We start from the raw sequence: 13,527 nt of genomic DNA, 5'->3' as shown, positions 1-13,527 counted from the left end.
AGCGTCCGACTGCAGCTCAGGCCATGATCTCCTGGTTCATGGGTTTGAGCCCCACGTCGGGCTCTGTGCTGACAGCTCAGAGCTTGGAGCCTTCTTTGGATTCTGTGTCTCCCTCTCTCTCTGCCCCTCCCCCACTTGTGCTCACTCTCTCAAAAATACATAAACATAAAATAGAATAGAATAGAATAGAATAAAATAAAATAAAATAAAATAAAATAAAATAAATTTCAAACTATTTCAATCATAAGCTAGTGTTTCTGAAGGTGAAAATGAATTTTTAAAGTCTACTTTTTTTTTAAACAGAAGATTCCATGCTAAAAAATGTAGAAGAAATGATTTTAAAAAAATAAAGTCTACTTTTGTTTTTGAAGACAGAATGTCTTCTTTGAGTCAGTGTTGGAAGAAAGCAAAACCTCACTTTCAGTACCTGGAGACTTTTGTAATTATGAGGAAGAGGAGGAGGACAAATTAAGGTCCCTTGTACCTCCCCGTAATTCAAGGGTCTGGCTTATGAGTATTCCATTGTGAGGAAGACAGGGCAAGGTGGAGGTGACAGCAATAGGTGAAGAAAGGAATGGATGAAAGGGAAGAATCCATAGGATCCCATGGCTGCCCTGGGTGGGACAGGATGCCTTCTGGCGGGTGGTGGCCATGGTGCTGAACTGATGGTGCCACCACATTTAAATGGAGTGTCAGAGGGAAGGCTCATTTGCCTTGGAAAGATGAAGAGTTTGGAGTGCTCCAAAATTTTGGCAATAAGGACAAGAGGCAGGATGGAGAGATGGGAGGCAAACGATGTTGAGGCAGGATCACTTCACTAAGAGCAGGAAGGGGTCAGTCTGAGTGCTGCTCGATGTGATATTTGAGGTGGGAAGGAAAGAGAGCTCATAAAGGGATGTGAAGGAGAACCAGAGCATTAGGACATGGCAGTGCCACCAAAGTCCCGGCAGGAGGTGAGGACCCAGAGTCCACCTGTGGGGGTGGGCTCAGAGTTGGGTCAGGGGCATGGAGGGCATGGTGGGGACAAGGGGGTACTAAACGCTGCAGACCAGAGCACTTTGGAGGTAGATCTTACCCGCATGCCTTCAAATCGAGACAGAGCCCGCAGGGGCCGCAGGGCACGGAGGGTTCGAAGGGCTTTGATGGATGCCACATCAGAATACTGCAGGATCTTCGCTATAAGACTTGTCAGGGAGATCTGAGTGCAGGCAGAGAGGAAAAGTATTACTCTAGGTTCTAGAAGGTCCTGGTAAAAGGAGACAGGAAATCCCTGTCTCTGTCCAAGTCATCATCCTGACTTCCATCTTATTCCGAACTCCAGTGAAAGGTCTAGAGAGAATTCAATCTCTTCCCCTTTATTAAAGATTTCATTCATCACTTCTCTGAACTTCTGAGAAAGAAAAACAGTCTTGCACACCATGACCCTATGGTGTGTAGGTGGTCAAGCTCCCTGTATATTACCTTCCCTTTCCCTTGAGGCACCAGCCAGGCTCCAATAGCCTTGAAACTCAACTTTCAGAGACTTGGAGAGATGACATCCCTTCATGGGGGCTATGCTGAAAGTCTGTTTTGAAGAATACAAAGTGAGCCCCGGCTGTATTTTCTCAGAAAAGTAGAGTGGAAAGAGTCCTGCTCTGGGTGGGGTCTAATTCCCTCTCATCCCCTGATTCTTTTTGTGGCCTTGGGTCAGTGCCTTGCCAGTCCAGGTCATACCTTCACCCTGTGTAAATTAGAGTCCAAGTAAGAGTGTGGCATGGTCCATGAAATCCAGGTTTGACAGAGGGCTGAGATATAATGACTGGGTTGTGACTCCCTATTGGTCTGCCAGCTTTTCACTTTTTTTAAGTGTTGACCAAGGGCTACAAAGGACACAAATTGATGTGGACAAATGGTCACACCTTGTAGAAACTTTGAAGTTGCCAGGGTGGTACCATATGCATAGGCTTGAGCTTGCCAGAGACTGTGACCCAATCTTGGAAGACCCCAACTGCACTATGATTGGTGGGCTGAATTCAGGCTTGGCTTATCCTGGAAGCTAGGTGGGGATGTACACCAGACCTTCAGAAAGGAAGGGGTTTACATATGAATTACATAGAGCCTCAAGCAATGTCTATTCTCGAAATAAGTAGCTTATTCCACCAGCACAGAAAGCTGGAATGGAAAGAACCCCCTTTCTTCTTCCATGCAAGGCTCCAAACACCAGCAGATGGCACCCAGCTGTCTGGCTGACAAAGGGTAGGGAGTTTCATGCTGGGCCCTATTCAGTTTTTTTTCTCAGCCCCCTGGGAGGGCTGCCTCACGTGCAAAATCTATAGTTGGAGATTCAAGATCTGGGGTCACTCTATCCAAGCCCACCACCACTCCCACTGCTCAGGCCACTAGCCTCCCAACTGGTCTCTAGGATTGTGTCCATTCCATCCATTCTCCACTGCGAATTTTATTATAATCGTGTGTGTCTCTTACTCCCAACATTTACTGGTACTTTATCACCCTCGGGTTAGGTTCCAGACTCCATAGCTGCAGACTCCTTTTTCAGTCATGTTTCACCTATATATTCTACCCAAATAAGATTGTTCCTTAAATGTGCCTGTGTCTGTGCCTTTGCTCAGTCACCCTTTAATTAAGATTGCACCCCCCCCCAGTCCTCTTTGCACCTCAATGCTCCTGTTCATTTTAAGCCCTACATCTAATGTCACTTCCTACATGAAGCCTTCCCAACTACCCCACCCCCACAGGCTCATGTCTCTCTGTCCCAAAGACACTAATTATTTCCAGCAGTGCTCACCTCCTCACCTCTCCCCCCTGCCCCGTAATAGGTTTATTTCTCTCTGTGTGTCTTATCTGCTGGAAGATTATAGCCTAAACTCCTGGAGATAAGGAGTTCTTATTTCTTGGCCTCTGTCTCTCCCAGAGCACTTCATAAGACAATACTATATTCAGTAGTCATAAATAAACATTTGATAAATTGAAGAAAAGATAGAAACATGTTGGGATGGATGAGAGGAAGGAGAGAAAGAAGGAAGATGGATGGAAGATGGAAGGATGTTTGGATATGACGAATGAATTAAAGGATCGAAGATGGGGGGCGCCTGGGTGGCTCAGTCGGTTAAGAGTCCGACTTTGGCTCAGGTCATGATCTCACAGTCCGTGAGTTTGAGCCCCGCATTGGGCTCTGTGCTGACGGCCGGGAGCCTGGAGCCTGCTTTGGATTCTGTGTCTCCCTGTCTCTCTGACCCTCCCCCATTCATGCTCTGTCTCTCTCTGTCTCAAAAATAAATAAACATTAAAAAAAAAATTAAAAAAAAAAGGATCAAAGATGGATAGAATAGATAGTTGAAGGGAAGGATGGAAGAAAGAAGAAAGGATAAAATATGGAAGTATAGAATAGTGGGTGGATGAGATAGATGAAAGGGAGAAGAGTGGATGGCTAGGTAAATTGATGGATGAATGGGAAGAGAGAGTTGGATAGAATAAATCAATGAAAGAGATTGGAGAATGGCTAGATGGTTGAACAGTCAGATAGAAAAGTGAATCAAAAGGTAGAAAGATAGAAGGATTAAGGGCCAGTTGATAAATGAAAGAAAGGTTAGGATGAATGCATGGGCAGAAGAGAAGAAAGAAAGAAGTATGAGAATAGATGGAAAGAGGGAGAGGACTGACAGAGAAGATAAATGGAAGAAATAAAGGTGAATGGGTGTTTGGAAGAATGGAAAAAGGAGGAGCAAATGGCTGGATAGATGGAAGGAGGGATGTATGGAAGGAAGGATGGATGGTCATAAGGAAGAATTAGGAAGAGGATGGATGGAATGAGTGGGTGACCATTGAAGGTGGTGGGGGCTTAAACTAGTGTAGGTCAGAGCGACTGTGTCCCTAACAGAGGTGGGAAGCCAGAATAAAACACTTTTCCTTCACTTACGAGTAATAATTTTATATGCACAAAGCTATCACCCATGACTCGGATTTCAGGCCTCCTAGCTAATCCCTGCAGTGCTGTGTCTTGCTGCTTCCAGTACGTTGGTATCAGGAAAAGATGAGAATTGAGTGCACAGACCTGCTGTGGGGGACCTGCCAGCACAGGAGGCTGGACGGAATGTTCTGTACTGGACCCCATCCAGCTTCAGGAGGCAAGCACCAAATACAGACACAGTTCCTGACACCTCTGATGTGCAGCCCTTGGTGCTGGTGGCTGCTGGAGTGTGGGAGGCAGAGACATACACAGCACGTGCCTCCCCCCGCCTGCGGGGACCCGTAGCTGTGCTGCAGTGAGCAGGCAACTCAGGCAGCCATCCTGCAAAGCCGAGAGGGCAAGGGCCTGGACAGAGTTGGAGGACTGTGGTGGTTAGGACGAGGGACAGACCACTCCTGGCTCTTGGGGGCTAAGAAGGCTCTTAGGGGATTTCACTGAGGACGGTCTCTTCACAGCTGTGAGGAGACATAAGTCTATCAGATGGGAGGCACTTGGTAACCCCTCTGATGCAGGGATTGGTGGCCAAAGGTTAGTATGAATCTGAACACGTGAGCTTCCTGCTCAGCGCCTCTCCAAAGGGACCCTTTGTCTCTTTTAGCGCCAATGGGGAGAAGCCGGTGGGGCAAGCACGGTGATTCTCGGTCTGGCTGTGCACACATTGGAGCTTTGATAAGACACCGATGCCTGGACTCCACCCAGGACCAGAGAGATCGGAATCTCTGGGAGTAGTGGCATTTGTTCATTGTATTTTTAAGAGTTCCCCGGGCGATTCTAAAGTATAGCCAGGGCTGAGGACCACTGAGTCAGCAGGTGGGAAGATTCCCTGTGCTGTGCAGTCCTCGGCTCCCCTAGGTCCAAAAGTCCTGTCAAGGGATGCAAGGGCATAAGACCCTTGAGAGCCACATGCGTCCTCTTGCTTTAGACATAGAAGACAGAGGGCAGCAAGTGGTCTTTCTGGATGGAGACCTAGGAACTGACGACTCACCTGAGCACCACCACTGTGCCAGAATCATCTACTGCCTGATCTAACCATTCACAGGTGTGCAGGGTTATTCTCAGATGCCTTGCTAAGTGCTCGAGACTTTTCTTTGGAGTGGCCCGTGAAGCGAGGCCTCAAGCTTTCTTTGCGTTAGCTGCAGCCATCCGTCGTCACAAGTCGGGGCCCCGGTCCCCACATGTGCCAATGAGCCACTCACGTTCACAATGAGGAAGTCCAGCCAGCACCAGGCGTTGGTGAAGTACTTCTTGAAGCCGTAGGCCACCCACTTGAGCAGCATTTCAAACACAAAGATAAATGTGAACACCCTGTCTGTATATTCCAGCAAGGCCTTCACCGTGGGCTTCTGGTCAAGGTAATAGTCTTCAAAGGCCTGGAAGGAAGAATGAAAGGGGGCAGAATGGAAGGCTTCCTGGACCCACGGCACTGGAGCCCAGTGACAGGGAAGGACCCAGCCAGCCCTGCCCTCAGCCCCTAGGAGGGCTTTGGGAACCGGCTTGCCCATATTGTTTTGTTTTCTCTGCTTGGCGTGGGTGCGGGGGGTTTGGTGCCATAGGGGAGGAGGCACTGTGACAGATAAACCAGGACGCCCTAGAACCGACGGGGCACGCAGCCTGGCTTAGTCTTTGCAGGGATGCTGAGAGCAAAGGAGAAAGGAAACCTTCTCAAATTGGGGCTTGGAAGTGAACCAAAGGGAACCTAACAGCGACTCGGTTTAAAAATAAAAGCATCAAAGGATGTTCACAGGCAGTTCACAAAAATGAAAGTAAGAATCGCCGATGAACCTCTGAAAAAGAATGTTCTATCTCACTGGTAATTAAGGATTTTCAAAGGAAGAGATGTCGTTTTTTCTCTTATCAGACTGGTGAAGATAAAAAAAGGACGAGGGTGAGGCCAGTGTTGCCGTGGCTGTGGGGAAGTGGTTCCTCTCATACCTGCCTGGGGGCTGAAATCTGGTTCCGCCTTTTGGGAGGCCAATTTGGCAAAGGGAATCAAAGAGACCCAGCAATGCTGCCTTCAAGAATTTAGCCGAAGGACACTAGACGTTATTGGTCCAAGGGGCCGGTGCACCCGTCCCCCAGCTGCTGCGAGGTCGGCTACTAATGGCTGGTGGATGCCCCCTTTCCTGAGGACCTCCTTGGCCTGAGGGGAACTGCCTGCACCTGCAGAAATGCCTGGGACATCTGCAGACAGCCGCAGCCAGTGACTGTCCCCTTTGCATCAAGGTGGGACAGCTCCGTGACACCCTTAATGCTTCGTCGCTCCCGTGGGATCAGACAGAGGCTGGACCTCATGGGACCCTTGCAGCTCCTCTCCCCGTCCTGCCTCCCTCCTGGGCTCCATCCCGGAGTGTGCCCTCCACAAACTGCTTGTACAAGAAGCCCTGCTTCTGGTTCTGCTTCTGACCGGACCTAAGACAGGAAAGAAGCCAGTGTCTTCAAAGGAGGCTACATAGACTATTCAATGCTTATTAGAAGTGAACCCAGGGATTATTTAAATAAACGGTGGCACCGTCCGTAATGGAATGCACTGTAGCCACTAAATCAGATAGTAGGAGTGTATTTACTGTGAGAATTTACTGAGAAATTACAGAATGCATAAATGTGGTTTCAGTTTTGTAATATTTATGTATTATATGCATAAGAAAGATGGGAAGGAAGTATACCAAAATGTTTTCAAAGTGAGATTCTCTTTGAGTGATAGGAAAATGGGTGATATTTTTTCTTTACATTTTGCCATAATTTCCAAGTTTTTTTTTTTTTTTTTGCACTTTACTTTGTCAGATGAAAACTTGTGTTATTTTTTTTTTTTTAAGTACTCAAAGTAAAAGCATAAGGAAGACTAAATTTGGTGCCAGCCTGTTCAGTCCGTTGGGGGAAGGAGATGGGGAGGTGAGGGCCCAGCAGCTGGTGCAGGATCCGCGCTCCCTGCTGGGGGAGAGGGGAGCAGCTGGGGTGAGTGGAGGAGAACAGAAAGAAGGGAAGGAGCAGAGGAGCGTGGAGAAGAGAAATGAGGAGAGAAGGCCCATGGGGAAAGACAGGAGCCAATGAGGTAATAAGGAAAGTACCTTGTCAACAGCAAATGTGACCGTTGTCCTCTTCAGGGAGGACAGGAAAGAGGGAAGGGTAGGGGAAATCACTGCTCAGCCCCCTCTGGCCCTGCAACGTGGCCTGTGCCCCAATGCTCTGCAGAGCCGGCGACAGCAGTGGACCCTCACCACCAGTGGCACCTTCCGATGCTGCCACGCCCTCCCCCGCGGTGGCAGAGCAGTCCTGTTCTGGGGGACTGGTGCCATTGCCTGCCTAGTCACCTGTCTTCTAGTCATCGTGTCTTCTCACCTGCCTTTGCTCCCCCCCCTAAGGCTGAGGACACACACTCAGCGGTTTTGGCACCCTTCCCGGGAAATCTGGCATTTAAGTAGGTGCCCAGATATCCAGTAGATTCTTTTTAGGGAGTAAGTGACACCCAAAGGGCAAAACAAGTGAAAACGCTTAGAGCCATGAGTCAAGAGAGAGGGCCTCTCGTCCTACCTTTAACTAATTAGCTAGGCCCCTTTGTGTCTTTGGGCTGTGACTTCCTCATCCATAAGGTGCAGACACCTGGGGACGATGAGTCCCTTCCTGTGTCTACATCTACGTTGGTCCATCAGGAAGATTAGCTGAGGTTGTGCAGGGAGCGTGAGACCAAGGCACTGTCAGAAGCATCCTTCCTCGTCCCTGAAAGCTGGGCTTTCAGCAAGGGGCTTCAGAGGCCTAACTCAAAATCCCTGACTTAGGAATTCCTCAGAAGCTCTGTGCCTGTCAGGCCTTGTTATTCAAAGTGCGGTGTGCAGCATCAGCATCTCCTGGAACTTGCTGGAAATGCAAATTCTCAGGCCTCACCCGCGCTCCGATTCGGAATCCGCCTTCAGACCAGCTCCCCAGGCAATTACATCTTGACAAGGGCCGATGTGATCATTTGCTGTGAGCTTTGAACAGGTAATAGTATTTGCAAGGGGCTTCAACTTGCAAGATGAAGAAGGATGGCCGTCTTGGTCCCGGGCCTTCAGAGAAGGCCAGTGTTTGGGAGGCTCGGGGGGTAGAAAGCCAGGGGCTTGGGGGTCCAATGAGGGCAAAGGTAGGTTTTGCTACTGACAAGCTGGGGGACCCGGGACAAGTGCCTCAAGCCCTTTGAGCGTCAGTTGCCCCGTCTATAAAGTGGGACGCATGCCCTTGCTGCTTGAAATACCAGCCGCCGGGTTCAGCAGGCCGTGACGTGGGCACCGTGAGTACCCACCCCACCCTGTTGCTAGAGGAGCCGCATGCTGGGCTGCAGCTCTCCCGCCAGCCAAGCTTGGGGGCTTCCAGGCTAGGAACCGGGGGAGTTCACTACTGCGGCTCTAGGACCTTGGGATTGTGGGAGACGCCATCTGGAGGGCTCGGGGGCAGGGACCCTGCCTCCCCTTACCAGAGACCCGCTGCTCAGCAGGATCATGAAGATGATGAAGCTCTCGAACCAGCTGTGCTCCACGATGCGATAGCAGGCCTTGCGCACCTGCCAGCCCACGGCCCATGGAAACTTGCTGGCGTCCACTTTGCAGCAGGGACAGTGGCGAATGCAGCCTGTGGGGAGAGGTGACTGATGACGAATGGTGTCCACCTGGGGCGGGAGGAGCATTTTTGCTCTAGCCCCGCTGAGACACCGCTCTGCAGGGGAACCCGTCTGCCACTCCTTAGGAAGGAATTCTTCTCTGGAATAAGAGAGATGCGGCGGCCCTCTCGGGCGGCCTCCCGATCCTGCGCTTTGGGGGTTCTTCCCCGCCATTGGCCTCACCCACTCTCAACCCCTCCCCAACTGTTGTCCTTCTTGGAGAGGATACTGGTGACCCCTGTCCTACACCCACCCACTTCTGGAAGGCTGATGAGCCACGGGGCCCGGGCCTGGTGCTGAGGGGCTATGCCCTGAGCCTGTGCTCAGCCGAGGGGCCAGCACATGGGCCGGGGTCCAGTCCAGCCCAGCGTCCTGTGGAACTGGAAACTCAACCAAGTGTTGTCGTTTCTGAATTTACAGAGTTTTTATTATTGAAGCCACAATTACTCTCACAGTATGAGCTATGCATATATGTTCACTTACTGCACGTGTATCTATCGAGAACACAGCGTGCCTTCCCTGTTCTCAACACTGAGGGAAAAGGAGAGTAAGATGCATTTTCTGCCTTCCGGACAACACGGGGCGTGTTCAGGTGCTACAGCTGTAGACATTTTTTTCTCCCTTTAAGAGTCACACGAAAGGTAGAGGGACACAGATGTGGCATGGCCCTCCTCTGGGTCGTTTATGTCCCCAAACAAGAGTGTTTGCCTTTTTCCCTTTCCACCTCGAGAGCGCTGGTTTATAACTCGGTGAGGTGTTTCAAAGGTGAGGAGGGAGGCCTGGCGTCAGTGGCCATATCTGACGTGGCACCGCTGGGCTGCTGTGAGCTGTGGCGTTCGTGTCTGGCGCTGGCCCCTCAAACTGGGGGATGAGGCAGCGAGGGGTCCTGTCTGTCTGTCTGTCTCCTGCGGACCCCGGGCCGGGGCGTTGGGCACGCAGGTGCCCGGATGAGAGTGTGCTGCACTGGATTCTGGCCCGAATTAATGGCAACGCGAGGAAGCGGGCAGCGGCCGCTTTACCTTCCGTGAAGCAGTCATCCGGCTCTTCGAGGTCATCCGCCAGCTCGGGGATCTTCTTCAGGATCTCCTCCGGATCCAGGCAGTCCACTGTGCTGCCCTCTGAGGAGCTCGTGTCGTCCACCCCCTGCAGGGCAGAAGCCTGGGGGCAGTGAACTCGGCCCTCTGAGGGGCCCGGTGAGTCTGCACATGGTCGTTGCAGGTCTGCCCGGCCCGGGGCTCCCAGATGCAGGGAGAGCCCCTCAGGGCTGGACCCACCACAGCGGCCCTTGTGTGTTTGGTGCCTTGCCGGCTGAGGCCCAGAACAGGGGTGCTGTCTGTGGAGCCCCAGAGGTCAGCTCTGTGAGGCTTTAAACCTCCAGGCCGCTGATGGAGTGCTGGCGAGGGCCCGAGACATGGTGATTACACCCATACAGACTCTCGGCATTCACTGGGCTTGAATATTTAATCACGGAGCGATCCTGCAGGGGCCCTGCTGCCCTCCCGGCAGCTCCTGCCTTATAATGTCTCCAGATGAATTCAATTAGGAGTGGAAGCTGCTCTCATATTAGTAAACCCGATAGCTTGGCTAATGGGCCCAAATGGTGGGGCGGGTCCCCATCTGTCACCGTCAGGCCCTTCTCTGCCTGGCCAGGGTCATGGACAAAAACACCAAAACCGAAACCAAAACCGATACCCAGCAGCTGTGTAGTGAAAACACTGAGTAGAGAAAACTAGCCAGGGGGATTCTTAGAATGCTCTGGAGGAAGCAGGATGTCCACGCGTGGAAGGCAGCAGCCCTCACCCGGCAAGGAACCAAGTGGCTTATGTTCACCCAGGACCCCCCAACCCCATCTCAGCCCACCCTCTTAGCTTTCCCTGCCGTGCTCAGCCTTGCCCAGGGGCACACAGCCAGTGGCTTGACATTCCTCAAGCTGAAGGGCTTGGCAACTTTGGGCATGAATGATGCCTTCCTTATCTTCGCCCAGCCCGGTGCCTGTCACGACCTCAGCTCTCAGTGGCTGGATGTCAAGTTAAATTCCTAAACTCAGTGCGGCGGTATTAAAGATGCTAAATCTTTCTAGATACCTCTTCCCTGTAGCTTGATTCCGTCAAAGATTTGTGATGAAACCACCAAGTTTCTTTTTGCCTCTTATAATACATTCCTAAACCCCACTTTTGCTTCCTGCTCAGTCTACATAAGGCTGTCAGTACCCTACTCATACAGACAGCCTCTCCAGAGCACCAGAATTGTTTTTGGCTGGAAAACATGATGTGGACAAAAGAAAGTGGGGGTGGGGGGAGTCACAGGGAAGACTTCCTCACCCACGAGCAACTCTGACTTTCTGTCTGCTGGCTCAGAAAGGCACTTTCTCTGTGTCTTGTCTTTTGTTCCCTTTTTTTCTGGCTGTCATTTTCTGGGCACTTACTCCATTTCAGGCAGGAGCTAGACACTTGACAAGCAGCATCTCATTTAAGCTTCAGACGAATCCTAGCGGGGAGGCATTAGGATTCAGTTTCATAGATGAAGACGAGGAGACGCAGGGAAGTTGGGGATCTGGTCCTTGTCACCCCCCCCACCCCCCAACTTGTGGAACCTCACTCTGAAAATAGTGCTGACCAGCCCGGAGGCTAGGACAAACCGTAACAATTCTCAGGTTGAGACGTGAGCTTCCGTGGTTGAGTGCAGTCTGGAATACCACCTCCCCCGCCGCCCCATCCCCTATCATCCCGCCGGTCGGTGTCCGGCAGGCTGTTCAGCGTCTCCCGGAAGCTCACATACCTACCTCTGCGGGGCCCCGGGCGGGAGACTCATCTTTCCACTTCTCACCCAGATGTGGAGCCAGGTCCTCAGAGGACATTCCAGAGCCTGGGCTCCTGGGTGCCATGTGGTCCTCATATCTCCCAACTTGCTGTGGCTGCTCCTGCTGGCGAGAGACAGCCCCATCTGGGTACCTGTTCCCGCCCTCAGCTGAACACTTCTCAATTTGAAGACATCTTGGGCCTCGTCGTAGCCTGCCAGCGCTAAGGACCTGATATGCACAACATGCATACATACACACTTGCGTGAAGCGGGCGTGGAGTCTCTATATCCAGATCTGTTTAACTCTTGGCTCCATTACTTACAAGCTATGTGACCTTAGGCAAATGAATTTAACCTGTCTGATCTTCATTTTTCCCACCTGCAAAACTGAGAAGGCAAGATCGACTTTATTCCGTGATTCTGATGACTAAATACGCGAATGCTTGTAAAACACTTTGCATGAAGTGCTTGGCTCGATAGATGTTAGCCATAACCATTCTTTCTGGTCCAGAGGTCGGAGTGGTAGTGAACGTGGCCATCTGAAGTCTCCCAAGGACCCAAAGTAACTGAAAATGCCTCTGAGTGGAGACAACCGTCAGAGTTCATGGCCTTTATTCTGGGGATGGTGACACCCTGCCCTCGGCTGTCACCCACACAAAGGCATGTAAAATATGGCAGCTGATAATAGCAGCTGCTGGAACACAAGAGAAGTGACAGCTGCAGGGGAAGAAGGCAATGGAAGAGCTACGGACTCAAAGCACAGCTGTCTGAGGCCACTCAGTGGCCTGGCTGGCAGCCCTGCATGTCCCCAGGCCCCATATGGATCCCTGGCTTCCCACATTGTCAGAAGTGCATGCCCTGACTCACTAAGAGGCTAACAGAGTTGATATGTCAGCTAAAGGTAGTAGAGAATTGTGCAAAGTATTTAAAAATATATATATATATTGCCAAAAGGCTTAAATGTGCTTTAAATTCTTTGGTGCCAAAAGGAACAAGTGTCATTTCCCCGTGACATCTTTGTTGGGAAAAGCTGGATACATGAGTCACACAATGATCCCTAGGCTTCTACCGAAGATCAGAGGAGTATTGCTCTTGGACGACATCTGTTCTTAGAGGAGTCTCATTAGTGCCTTAGGCACAGAGCCTGGGTTGGGCAAAGCGAATGGGGCAATCGTGTGAAAGACAATCCCAAGCACCACGAAGTGGCCTGGGACTAAAGTGCTGCCCGATGCTTGCCTGGGGAACTCCGATCCTTTTTTCCAGGCCCTGCTCAAATACCACCTTCCCCAGAAAGCTTGGCATGGCTTTTGCTTCCTGACGTCAAGTGCTTCTATGCTTGGCTTGCCCGGCGCTTATCAAGGCTGTGCCATTCGCGATGTTGGAAAACCTCCATATTATACTTTCCCTCCTGCCCCTGTCCCTCCATCCCTGAGGCCCCTCTTTACTTCCTGTGGCTTTCCTATGGGAGAACTCTCACCTGCTCTTGAGGGGTCACTTCCTGCTGGGAGCCCTGAGCACCATCCTCCTCACCATCCTCTTCACCATCCTCCTCACCATCTTCCTCCAAGTCATCAAGGTCAGATTCAGCCTCAGCAATGGGCACAGAGACCCATATGCTGGGATTGGTGATGAAGTCGCTGTGGTTGACCCTGGGGCCTCGGGGCTCTGGGAGCCCTTCGGGGCTCCCCGTGGCTACATCGGGAGCAATGTGGTTCTCAGCTTTGGCACTAGACAGTGGGAGTTTCACCGCCAGCTGGGGCTCTGCCTTGGGCCAGGGTAGCAGGCGGGGCCTGCTGAAGAAGCTGCAAAGGGCTTTCCGGGTACGATGGCCAAATGCCTGGATCCGTGCCAGGGCCATCTGCAGGTTGTTCACTTCCCCGTCTTCATCTGGAGCTGTGAGGTTGTCAGCGCTGAAGGAGTTCAACAGCAGGGCAATGAACAGATTGAGCACCTGGAGGGAAGGAGCGGAAGCAGAGATGGTCCAACCAAAGAACTGAGCACCTACATGGCCCACCAGCTCGGCAGCTGGACGGCAGGGTGGCCACAACTGGGCCTCTCCCTACCTCATGCTTCCCCTCTTAGGGGAATGGACATTTTGAGAGCCACCAATGGGAGCCTTTGGGGTGTCCCAAGT

General features: G+C 51.4%; 1 protein-coding gene across 1 annotated transcript in view; it reads right to left on the bottom strand.

Annotated features, from left to right (window-relative positions):
• The window catches only part of SCN10A (sodium voltage-gated channel alpha subunit 10), a 94,332-nt gene that overhangs the window by 15,417 nt on the left and 65,388 nt on the right, over positions 1-13,527 (bottom strand). The window contains exons 16-21 of the mRNA XM_053903974.1: positions 12,871-13,344; positions 11,377-11,517; positions 9,614-9,737; positions 8,412-8,566; positions 5,164-5,337; positions 1,076-1,198 (exon numbers count right to left, since the gene is read on the bottom strand). Of these exons, the coding sequence (XP_053759949.1) occupies positions 1,076-1,198; positions 5,164-5,337; positions 8,412-8,566; positions 9,614-9,737; positions 11,377-11,517; positions 12,871-13,344 (1,191 nt within the window). The remainder of the gene's footprint in view (positions 1-1,075; positions 1,199-5,163; positions 5,338-8,411; positions 8,567-9,613; positions 9,738-11,376; positions 11,518-12,870; positions 13,345-13,527) is intronic.

Source organism: Panthera pardus, unplaced genomic scaffold (genome assembly GCF_024362965.1).
Source record: "Panthera pardus isolate Hobbes unplaced genomic scaffold, ASM2436296v1 HiC_scaffold_16, whole genome shotgun sequence".
In the NCBI taxonomy this organism is placed as follows: domain Eukaryota; kingdom Metazoa; phylum Chordata; class Mammalia; order Carnivora; family Felidae; genus Panthera; species Panthera pardus.
Note: the sequence above shows the minus strand (reverse complement) of the source record. Positions and strands in the feature narration are given on the sequence as shown.